Source organism: Chrysemys picta, unplaced genomic scaffold, assembly GCF_011386835.1.
Source record: "Chrysemys picta bellii isolate R12L10 unplaced genomic scaffold, ASM1138683v2 scaf411, whole genome shotgun sequence".
NCBI lineage: Eukaryota > Metazoa > Chordata > Testudines > Emydidae > Chrysemys > Chrysemys picta.
Window position 1 is genome coordinate 7,556 of NW_027053118.1, and position 11,968 is coordinate 19,523.

The 11,968-nt window shown below is 51.1% G+C and overlaps 1 protein-coding gene across 1 annotated transcript; it reads right to left on the reverse strand.

The window, feature by feature from the left end:
• Nucleotides 1-6,489: 6,489 nt before the first annotated feature.
• Nucleotides 6,490-11,445, reverse strand: LOC135978693 (maestro heat-like repeat-containing protein family member 7). The gene is made up of 4 exons (XM_065579549.1): nucleotides 10,944-11,445; nucleotides 7,494-7,669; nucleotides 6,796-6,933; nucleotides 6,490-6,625 (listed from the first exon to the last, which is right to left on the reverse strand). Exons 1-4 carry the CDS (start codon nucleotides 11,013-11,015, stop codon nucleotides 6,490-6,492), a joined length of 522 nt encoding a protein of 173 aa, XP_065435621.1. The 5' UTR covers nucleotides 11,016-11,445.
• Between the last annotated feature and the right edge of the window lie 523 nt (nucleotides 11,446-11,968).

Genomic DNA, 11,968 nt, shown 5'->3' on the forward strand with positions numbered 1-11,968 from the left:
CATGTCTAAATTGAACTCAATGCAGCAGCATGGCGGGGGAGTTGCACTTTTCCTAGACTGGTTCACAAGTGGGAGGGATAGCTCAGTGGTTTGAGCATTGACCTGCTAAACCCAGAGTTGTGAGTTCAATCCTTGAGGGGGCCATTTAGGGAACTGGGGTTTAAAAAACAAACAAACACTATCTGGGGATTGGTCCTGCTTTGAGCAGGGGGTTGGATTAGGTGATCTCCTGAGGTCCCTTCCAACCCTGATATTCTACAAGGAGCATGAGCTCTCCTTCCACATGCAAACACAGCCATGTGGCAACTACTTACACTGAAGTATCAGCTCCTTCTCTTGCCTCACCATGGCGGGCTCTGAGCTTTGAACAGTGCAACCTGGAACGTACAATGGAAATGAATCTTGCAGGAGTTTTCACCTCCCCTGGGGCTACCTTTTAAAAAATGTCAGTCTTTCCAACAAGCAAAACAGCTTTCAAGTGGTCCCTGGGATAATCAGACAAGTCCACAAGCTCCAAGACAAAGAGGCTCATGTCTTGGAAGATACAGAGAGCCTGATTGCCAATGGCTATGGTATTGCTGCAGTCCCACAGGGATTCCAGTCGGTGGAGCTGGAGGGTAGGGTTGTAATTTACTCCAGGCCTTTTGATATAATCCCCAGCCCAACTGCCTCAAGGGCAGGAAATCTAGACACTAGGATCCCAGGGGGTTAATTCTTGCTGCTAGTGCCCTCCAAGCAGAACACGGGACAACCTCTCAGATAGAAGTTGCTTAAGAAAAGTCGTGGTTACCGATAAAGATGGCTGCTGCCCGTCGTATTGGAGCCTGGGGGCTTTGGAGGTGATCCAGACATTGGAGCAAGATGTCAGATACGCTCTTGAGCTTCAGCACCTAGGAATAGAAACCAAAGAAGCTTCTTGTTGCTGGGGCCGCAGGGTGAGGAGAAGAGAGATTTCATCTCCAGGTAGCTGCTTGGCTTGGAGGGGTGGGAAGAATGCAGCTCCCATCTCCATGTATCCTGGGGGCGACCATCTACATGCCAGGGAGTCATTAAATGACCATTTCAAAGTGTCACCAGACACATTGCTGGTGTCTGAGCTGCTGGCACTGCAGGGCTGGAGCCTGGCACTAGAGAACACTGAAGCCCGGTTGTATGGGCTTCATCTGGGGAGGACATTAGAGAGGGTGCAGAGCATAGGAAATACGGTGCAGAAGTGGCCAATGGGCTGGGGTAAGGTGAAAAATGGGGACATCCAGTTTCCTGCAGGATTCGGAAGGCATTTTTGCCATCAACCGATTCTTTATGTTGTGAGCTTTCACCTCCGTACTGAACTCCTGGCCAGGTCTGGCTGTTCAGATCTGACAGGCACTGGGAGGAGTGGGGGAGCTGGGTGCTTCTAAGAGGAAGCCAGAGTGCAGTATGCTAGTACTAGACATGCAATCAGAGCAGTGAGTGAGGGAACACGTTTCCGGTCCCACCTCTAGAAGCAGCACTCACGAGAAGCCGATTGTTCACTTACAGAGTGCTGGCAGATCTTGTCCACCACGCGGGGATGGGTGTGCCAAGCCTTCTTGCTGTTAATCTGCTTAGGACAAGACCATCCCAGGAGCTGAAAACACCCAGCCAAGGCTTTCTGACACCTCTGCAACACAAGATGGGAGAAGGAGAGTTTGCATCATGAGAAGAGCTGGAATCTGTGGTCACTCTGCAGTGAAAAGCCAGCTGAAATGATCAATGAGGGAAAGGAATGTGGGGGTCACATGGTATCCTGCTGACCCTTGGTGTCTCTTTGTTCCTATTAGTGGAGGCTCCTGGCGTTTGATCTTAGGAAGTGGCTGCTGGGAGCCATAAAACATCTCCACTTGTGTGTCCATTGAAGGCCAGGGAACTTGCTTGGGTAAGCGGGTAGGGCTGAGATTTTTCACTTTTGGGAGGCGGCTCTGGAGACAGACCTAGCAGGAGAGCTGGAGCAGTCAGGGCCTGCTGCACCAGGGAGCACATGGCAGCAGGACTCACCTTGCCCACGTCAGGGTCCTCGTCCTGTAAGTGAAGGAGCAGTGGGACCAGGCTGCGGGTCACTTCCTCCTGCAGCAGGGGCTTCTGCCTCCTCTTCACTGTGTTAAGCAACTCTGTAAAGAGCATGATGGCAGCAGAGCGCACCTGGGGTCTCACCTGTGATGGACACACAACCATGAGGGGATCTCACCGAGGGAGCTTCACACTCTCCTTACAGGGTGAGCTTGGCACAATGCAAACCACAGATAGGGGCCAGTCTGACTAATAACTCCATGGTCTGCCCACCAAGAGGGCACCCATTTGCAGAAAGGTTTGGGTGGAGGGGCAGACAACACAGGATAGGACAGTGGTTCCTAAATTTCCCTGGAGGCCTCGTGTAAGTGCTGACTCCATCCACAGTGAAGGGCTCTTTGGAGGGTTTCTTTAATGGGTTCAACACTTTCATCGTTTCATAGCATTTAAGGGTCATTCATTCATCTAGACTCCAAAGCACAGGACATTACATTTCACCCCATGACCACTACATTGAGCATGTTAACTTGAGTTAGATTAAAGCATATCAGTCCTCAGGAGACCAAACGGTTGCATGCCACACACAGCGAACACGAGAGACCAAGGTGTCACCAATGCCTGAGGCCCAGGCAATGGCTCGGAACTGATCAGGTCAGATATGCCACCACTACGACTCCAGAGTCACAACACTGCCTGGCTGGGGATGGGCAGGTCAAGAGCCCCTGACTTACAGCATCGAGTAAGGGGATTAGCTTCCTGGCCACGCTGGTGAGCTCACTCCCATCCAGGCTCTGCAGAAGGTTCTGAACAGCTGAGATGGCCTCCAGAATACTCCCATCATCCATCTCATCCGAGCCCCAAAGGATGGCAGGCAGCAGGGCCTTGACTTGTTCCACCTACACACACACACATGGGGGGGCTCATCAGATCTCCCAGCCCTCCAGTGAGTACACGCCACAGTGCCAGGGCTGTGTTTATTCTACCCCATGGCACCAAGTCAGAGAGAAGCTCCGTCTCCACAGTCGGAGGCGTGGTGCTTTAGAATCGATGGGGATGCCTGACGAGGCAATCAGTGAATCCTAACCCTGTCCCGGGTCGTTCTGGTGTAGGGTGGGCAAAGCTGTGGTTTGCTTCGGGGCTTTTCTCTCTTTTCTACGTGCTATTAATTATTATTATAGCAGATGCTGGCAGCAATCTCCATAGTTAAGGCTGGTACATAGTTTCCATTCTAGTTGCTCCTTTTGATAAGCTCCTAAAAACATTCCCCTTTTGGATGGAAATGTTCCATGCTGTCTCCCCAGTCAACTGTGATTTTTTCCTGGGGTGATTGCGTCTCTGAGCTGTAGGACAGTTTTTCCACTTACAAACAAACAAACGAAAACTTCTAGCCACCTTCTTTTCCCATGCAGACAATCCCCCAAAGGGTGAAACTTGGGGAAAAAATCAAACCTGGCCCATGGGGAGTCCTAGATGAGAGCTGAACCCTCTGCAAAGTTTGAGAAACTTGGACCTGATAGTGCAAGGCATTGAAATATCATTTGGGGGCAGGGCCACAAACACTCTTTGAGAGAGTGCTCTGCCTCTCTCAGGGCCAGAGACTTTGGGGCCAGCCAGCTCCATGCATTAATCAGATGCAGCGGAGGAGGAGAGAACTATTTTGGGCTGTCAGGAAGGAAGGGGAAGCAGGAGCAGGGGGGAGTGGCTCCTAGAGTACCCTGGGAGGGAAGGCAGGGGGAATCTGATGGGGGAAAAGGGCCTCCAGGGAGGAAGCCTTGGGAAGCAGTCCTCCCCCAAGAGAACAAAGAACTCCGCAGAGCCTAGGGGCAAAAAGCTTGCAGAAGGGGTGCCCAGGAAGGGGGCCAAAGTTAACTTTTCTTATGTTTACTAAGGACAGGGTGGAACCTTTGTTGAGTGAGCTCAGAAGAGGAGATGTGGTAATGGCAGAAGATCCTGTTTCTGATTTTTAGTCCGTTGGACACTGTCAGGTTTGATTCTGAGGGTTTTATCTTTGGCCTTCAAAGGCTTGTTTGTCTTAATAAATGAGCCTGACTAAGGGTGTTATTGAACGAGGTATTTGTGAAGTCAAGCCGAGGAGGGGAAAACTGAGGCAGTGCTGCAATGTTGGGTCTTGCCACTGGAGGGGGCGATGAGACAGGGCCCTGTGTGCTCGCTAAGGTCTTTAGACCAATCAAGGTCTTCCTTTGTGACAGCACCAGGAATGGTCTCTCCAAGAAGGAACAGGAATGCTGCTGGGGTAATTTGCATGGGGGAGAATTAGGGTTACCATATCTGAACTTTCAAAGAGAGGACACTCCATTGGGGGGGGGTAGCCCTGCCCCCTAGCCACTCCCTCCCACTTCCCGCCCCCTGACAGCCCCCCCAGAATCCCCGACCCATCTAACCCCCCCGCTCCCTGTCCCTGACTGTCCCAACCCCTCTCCACACCCCTGCCCCCCTGACAGCCCCCCCGAACTCCCGACCCATCCAAACCCCCCCCCCGCTCCCTGTCCCCTGACTGCCCCCCTTCTCCAACTCCCCGGCCCCCTTACCGTGCCACTCGGCTTAGAGCAGGTGTCTGGCTCCACGCCCCAAGGAGCGCCCCGCCCGAGTGCTGCCGAGCGGCGTGCTGTGGCTGTGGAGGAGGGGGGGAAGCGGGAGAGGGGCTCTGGCCGCCACTGCCAGCCCCGCCATGGCGTTCCCTCACAGGCGCACAGCCCCACCCCCCAGCGCTGCCGGGCGGCATGCTACGGCTGCAGGGGATGGGGGGAGCTGGGAAGGGGCTTTGGCTGCCGAGGCCCCAATGCGAGCGGCGCTCGGCCGCCCTGTCAGCCGCTTTTCGGTCGATAAATAGCCGACTGGGGGGAAATCCCGGACATTTTTAGATTTTTAGAAATCCCCCCCCGGACGGCTATTTAAAGAGCGAAAAGCCGGACATGTCCGGGGAAACCCGGACGTGTGATAGCCCTAGGAGAGTGATAATGTCCACCTGAAATCCAAGCAGTAAAATCCCATCTAAAATACTCTCCGAGGAAAGATCTGCATTGAGGGGCCGTTGTGATCCCCGTTCCTGCTGGGGAAATGGAGGCACCGAGAGGGTCAGCAAGCCAGCAGCAGAGGTGGGCTCAGAACACTGTGCCTCACTGCCTGCCCAGAACTCAGTCCACTGGGTCACAGCCACCTCGTCGTTTTCCAGTTAACCAAGCCTGGACTCTCACCTTCCCTGGTTGGGTTGCCAGGATGCCGAGTCCTCTTAGACCAAGTGAACGGAAAACTGGGCTGGGGTGTTTTGTCCACTCCTCAAGACGGTCCAAAGTGTCTGGATGTGGGAGCTTCTTGGCCTCTTCGTAACGCAGAAGCTGAAAACAACACAGAGCGAATCAGCAGCAGGGTGCTTACCGGAGAACTTTGTGTGTCGGTTCTCTGGAGAGGCATCATAACCTCCATGTTGTACCGTCCATTGCTATACATCAGCCCCACTTTGTGTGTGACACCCAGTCCTCCCACTGACTTCCTGGCCGTTAGCACTAGACTCAGCCAGAGGCGTTAGCAGAGCTGCTCTACCCTCCAGGAGAACATGTAGGGCAACAAAATGTTCAGTGACCATTTGTATGGCGGACTCTTGTGCATCTGGGGGTTTGCCAAGAGCAGCTGAACCCCTCGTGGTGACCCTGTGAAGCAGAACAAGCCGCTCTGAGATAACGCGAAAGCTGGGACTGAGAAATCAAACCCCTGAGTTGAAATCCTGACCCCACTGAAGTCAGTGGAAGTTTTGCCATTGATCTCAATGGGCCCAGGATTGGACTCCTGGTGAGGAGAGAATTAAACCCCATCCCTTAATTAGTTAGATGAGGAGACAATCCCTGAAAACTGAAAATAGGAACTAGCCAGACAGAACCCGTGGAAATGGGAAGGACAACCTAGCGATGGACTATAGAGCCACCTCATTCCTGGTGATGTGCCTCTAACTAACCCATCCAATAGAGAAGGTTAAAGATTGCTCACCACATTCAGAGCTAATGATCCTGCATCTGGGGGAGCTTTTACCATGATCCTCTCTCCTCCATACCCACTCTCAATGCCCCTCTTTGCTTTTCCTTAGTGACTTCGCAGGGAGGAACCTTTCATGGACCTGCAGAAAGGCTGATGCCGACAGGAGACCCAGCTGCCCTTCGGGAGAGTCCAGGCTGATGCTGTTCTACAGAACCTTAGTTTCTTGGATATTCCCATCAGGCTCCTGATTACAACTTTGGAGCAACCAATGATCCCCTAAAGGATCCATCTCAGATTTTACACTGAGCGTGCTGGGACAGGACTGGGGGAGCCTAGTCAGTGCTGCATGGACACCTGGCAATGTGGACATGACCAATAAAGCTCATCGTTTATGTAGCGCAATAATGAGTCTCAAAGGCTTGATTTGAGGAGTTGCTCACTAATCTAGGACACAAGACCCAATTGCTCTCATCAGCTAATGAAACTTACTTCTACAAAGAAGGCCATCATAGTCAGCCTGCGTTTCTTATCACCTCTGTCGAGGAGCGGGATCACTAGGTCCAGCAGCATCCTTGTGGTCTCAGGGCAAGCATAGTGCACCATGGCTCTGTGACACAAAGCAGAAATACCTTTGTTAGTAAGGGAAGAAGCACATTCTGCAACAAGGGGGTGAGGGGTCAGCTTGGGGCCACATGGCAGCCCAGAAGTGAGGAATGTTTCATTCTGGAATTGCCCCCACTAGCAGGACTGACTGCATGGAAAACGCTTGTGTATTACCTGGCCAGCAGGCTCACCCCACGGAGGTGATCTTGGGGGCTTTGTAGGAGGATCCAGCCTTGCTCCTTCTCCATAACAGTCAGCTCGGAACGGCAGCCAACACAGAGAAGCAGCATCTTTATAGCCTCCACTGCAGAGCTAGATTCAAACAACACACCAGCGTGACTGAGTGCCAGGAGCCCCCTCATGGTAGGTCTGTCAGGGAGTGACGGATTCACTTGTGTGTGGAAAGACACACCAATGGTTTAAATAGAGCTTAGGAAGGCATAGGTTCGTGACTGGGGTTCCTAGGCACTATAGTAATACAATTTAATAATATGAAGAAAGAGAAAGAGTTCTGAGCAAATCCTACAGACAATTGCACATCAGCACTAGGGCATGTCAATGTCAGAGAACAGGAGAACTTCAGCCCTTTAGTGTCGGACCCACATTCCTTTGACACACTGGCAAATTGGCTCCCACTAATTTCTCCCCATAGCTGCTGGGATAGTCTTTCTACTTCCTCTGCAGTGCATTGGTCGGTATGTCATTTACCACTGAGAGACACCCTTGCAACCTAAGCCCTGCCTGCTAACTCCCTCAGAATTAGAGAGTTATGGAAAACCTGCAGGGGCCACATGAGAGCTGGAGAAGAGAACTATGACTTCTCTATGACTGTCCATGTAATTAGACCGTTGACTTTCCAGTAGGCGCAGTACCTGGTGTGGAGGCTCTGCCGGCTGCTTTCCCTTCCAGAGACTTTATCCCCTGGTATGCTCTGTCCCAGGCTGAAATGGATTTCGACAAGAAGAGCCATTAGCAGCTGAGGATAGAGGCGGGTTGTGGCATCTCTGGACTTGCTCACCGAGATCATCTCATAGAGGGCGCATGTGGCCTGAAGAGGGAACAAGACAGACACAAGCTTACTTGGAAATCCTACTCCCTCCTGCGTCAGTTCTCAGGACTTCCTGCTTATGTGCTATGAAACTCCCCTGATTCATGGAGAAACAAACCGAGTTAAACTGCCCCGAGCAGCAGGGTGGGGGAAGCCGGGCACTGGCAGGTTGAAGGCTTTGCCTTGTGGAGTCTGGTGACACTAGGCTGCATTGCCACACAGGGGACCTAGCTTTGATTTCGGATCTCGCAGAGCTTCCTGACCTGCAGGGGCTGCAGAGACAGCATGCTTGGGGTGGGGGTAATGCCTCATGGGACTAAGAATGGGAGAGAATAAATTAATGAAGAGAAGAGTGGCTCTTTCATCAGCTTCCTTGGCATCTTTCTTCTCCCTCATTTGGACGTCCACCGTCATTCTTTCATGCTTGCATTGTTTCTTGGCTTCCAAGTGCCTCAGAGGGGCCTTTTCTTCTGCATCTGGGGTCTAGGGGGGCTGAGACCCTGCTTTTTGGTTAAAGTCCATGAGCAAATCTCTCAGTTCGTGTTCTGCGGCTTTCTTCTTAACAGATAGCCCCCTTTCTTTACATACTTTGTCAAGTTCTTTTGAGTCAAGACTCTCAGAGGATTGTGATTCACCCATTGTAACTCATCTTTAACCCTTAAAACTCTCCATATCAAATTTAAACTTTAAATAGTGTTGGGTTATGATCTTTAAGCCCAATTGACCTGTGGCATGTGACTCCTGTGCTGACTACGCCAATTGTCACGCTCTCTGGAGTGGTTCACAACTGTGAGTGCCAATCTTAGATCAGACTGCCATAAAACAGGGCAGGCACCCCAAACTAGTAGTATATTCTATAACTGGATTTCACAAAGCCAGTAACAATTGTGCATTCCTGGATTACAGTACCAGTTTTACCAAGGACAGTCTTACCACAGACAGTCCCCTTAGACATTCCAGCCTATCTTGCCACCCAGACAAACTGAACTTTGTGATTAAAGGTTATTAAAACCAAAAATCACACCACATCAGGTTACTCCCAACCCCAAAGGGTCAGTCACTTACCCTAGGTCAATTGGTACTCTGGATCTCACACCAAAAACAACACTGGCAGCCAATTCTCTAGTAAACTAACTAAAGATTTATTAGCTAGGAAAAATAAATGAGAGTTATTGAGAGGTTAAAGCAGGTAAAATACATTAACAGGTGAGTCAAAATTTGTAAATCCCAAATGATAGCGGAGATGTAGTAATCTCTTGGTTTCCTAAAAGTCTTTTCAGGAACCCAGATGTTTCTGGGGATCTCCATTTTGCATTTGGCATCTTCCCTGTAAGAGTCCAAACAGTCAGAGATACAGGATCATTCCTTGACATCTATTTTATAGCTTTTCCAGAAACCAATCTGAACAGTGTCTTTACCCAAGTGGGTTCTGATGAGCAGGAAATTCAGACTTAGTCTGTGAATTCCCGTTGTCAAACACAGTAGCCCTTGCTTTGAAGTTAGCAGTCTTCTTCATTTACATTTCCAAGGCTCCAATTGTGTTTGATGGGTAATTTAATTACAGGGATATACACGATGCCAATGTAATGTAATAGCAAACAAGAATCCTTCATTAGTTTTCATACACTTTACACATCAAGTTCATTCTCATCTTTTAACACCAACTTACACTTTTGATCTAGGGGTAACTAATTACAGGGATATACACAATACAATAGCAATCAACAGGTTATAAAGATAAGTGTTTCCTTTAACTTTTCCTTTGAACTAAACAAACACACAGGTGAACTGCCTGATTACACTACAATAGCTTTTGACGTCTTTGATTTCTGTTAGCATTTGAGTGAATTAGCCTGCAACCCTATCCTGAGCTGCACCAGGGCAGACAGCGTCACAGGGGTTTCTCAGAGCTCCAACATGGATGCGATGAATGGAACCCTCCCCCAAGGGTTTGTCAGGACATTATGGAGTAGCCCCCAAACGGAGGGGATAGTCTGTCCCTTTAAAGGTAGCGGTGCTAGGGGTCAGCCCACCCTTGTCACGTGGCGTGGCCCTGTCAGATTTTGAGATGTCTGATATACGTAAGGAGCTGGGAAATACTGGTAGGGAAGAAGTGGTCCAAGGAATAAGTCGTGCTCAGGAGGAACTCCTGTTATGTTTCTGTAAGGACCTGGGACCAGGAGCCTTGCAAAATGGGAGGGCCAGGACTCCCCTCTCTCCCAGTGAATCGGGATGAGCTTTAGGAAGGAGATCAGCATACATGCTGCCTCCTCCCTCCTAGCAGAGAAAACACCAGCAGGAGAAGGCTGAACCCAGGGGTGCTGGAACACGTTGTGTAGTGGGGGTGCTGAGAGCCATTGAACCAAACTGTAAACCCTGTATATGATGGAAACTGCTTCAAGCCAGGGGGTGCTACAGCACCCCCGTTCCCCCAGTTCCAGCACCTATGCCTGAACCCTCTGAGCCTGAGGACTGACTGGGGGAAAAGGGCCACCAGGAGAATCTGGCTAAGGCCCCACAGTTGGCTAACTTATAACCCAGCATAAAGGAGGAGACTGGGGGAGTCCTGCCTGCAGGAGAGGTGGAGGGACTGCCTGAAGTAAATGCCACCTCCAGGAGGAAGGCTAGGGGGCAGGGACTCCTATCTTATGGAGGGAAACCAGAAGGACTGTTTGAAACACAGCCCAGCTGCTGCCAGGGAGGCTGGGAACAGCTTTGAGGAAGCTCCTCAGAAGTTGGGTGGGAAGAAGTCACAAGGAGCCACAAATCCAGGGCAGGAAAAGCAGAAGCTGCAGACCCATGGGAGTTGCTAACAAGCAGGAAAAAGGGAGGAGCAGCTCAGGGAAGTGGTGAGAGATTGAAGGAACAGTCCTTAGCAGCCTATCATGGGGTCCGTGGGCTGGAACCCAGAGAAGAGGTCAGGTCTGGGTTCCGCAGCAAGAGGCAAAGTACCGACCTCAGGACTAAGAGATCAAGAATGATGAGGCTCAGATGGGGGCTGAGGGCCTGGCACAGAGGCCACTACCTGTTGGGTTTTCCCATATTGGACTTTTCTGTTAACCCTGGAAGAGGTGACGTGGCCAGAGGGCCGGACCATGGAACCTGCGGAGTGTTGCAGAACCAGGAGGCTGGACAAGGGGACACCAGTGTGGAATAAGCCCTGCAGCATCATGTCCTGGTATGAGGAGGCGTGTTGGCGGTGAGTGTGCCGTGTGACAGAGACATAGGATAGATTTAACTGTATGGGGCTATGGATGTTCGAACAGTGACTTACGGCAGCAGACGTGTGAGAGGCTTGGTGCTCAGAGCCGTGGTGACTCTGCAGCTTCACAACCAGGTTCTCCATCACCTGTCCTCCGAGGGCCGGGTCAGCAGATAGGAACTGCCATAGCTCGGCCGCATTGCTAGAAATTCAGAAATACGGCAACATGAGGGACTGGATGGCTTAGGAGAAAAGCTATTAAACCTCTTCACCAATGTAATCTCTTTGTAAGAGAAATCCTCCTGTGGAGCCAATGCCCTGCCCAGCAGTCCAGTCCCCAGAGCTTGTGCAATTCAATGTGGAGCATGAACAAGGACTCCATGGACCTCAGATTGAGAATCACTGGCACAGGATATGGAGCATTTCAGCTCAAGGCTGCCAGTGTGAATCTGGCCTCAATTGGTCACGACCTGTTACTGGCTGATGGCTAATACCGAGAGGCTGATGGCTAATGGCTAATACAGCTTCTCTGGCAGCAGATGTCCTATATGAAATGAACTAAGGGTCTCGGACCAGTGCCCAGTGCACGCTGTCCACATTACAGAGTCAACCACCATACTTGGCCCTTGTTGGTAGGTTCAGGGATTGAACGGGACACGGAGGCTGAATGAGCCTTTCTTGCCTAGTCGGCAGCCCCTCCAGCTATGAGCTCAGAGTGTTGTTAGGGGCAATGTGGAGGAAGCTTCATCATCACTTCCTGGGCTGCAGCTGAGATCTTCATTATCCAAGGGTGTCAATGGGGCACCTTTCACCAGCATTAAATTCCCTTTAAAAAAAAAAGGGAGCGGGCATGCAGCAGCGTGGCCCAGATCTCCGCAGCGCTCAGCCAACAACTGTGTGAGGGAGGGTTTCAGTGGAGTCCTCTGATATGCAGGGCTGGCTCTAGGATTTTTGCCACCTCAAGCAAAAAAATTTTTGGCCGCCCCCACTTTTTTTTTCATGCCCCCCTCCCCCAGCCCCACCCCAACTCCACCCCTTCCAAACCCCTTCCCCAAATCCCCAGCCCTGCCTCCTCCCCTGGGTGTGCCACATTTCCC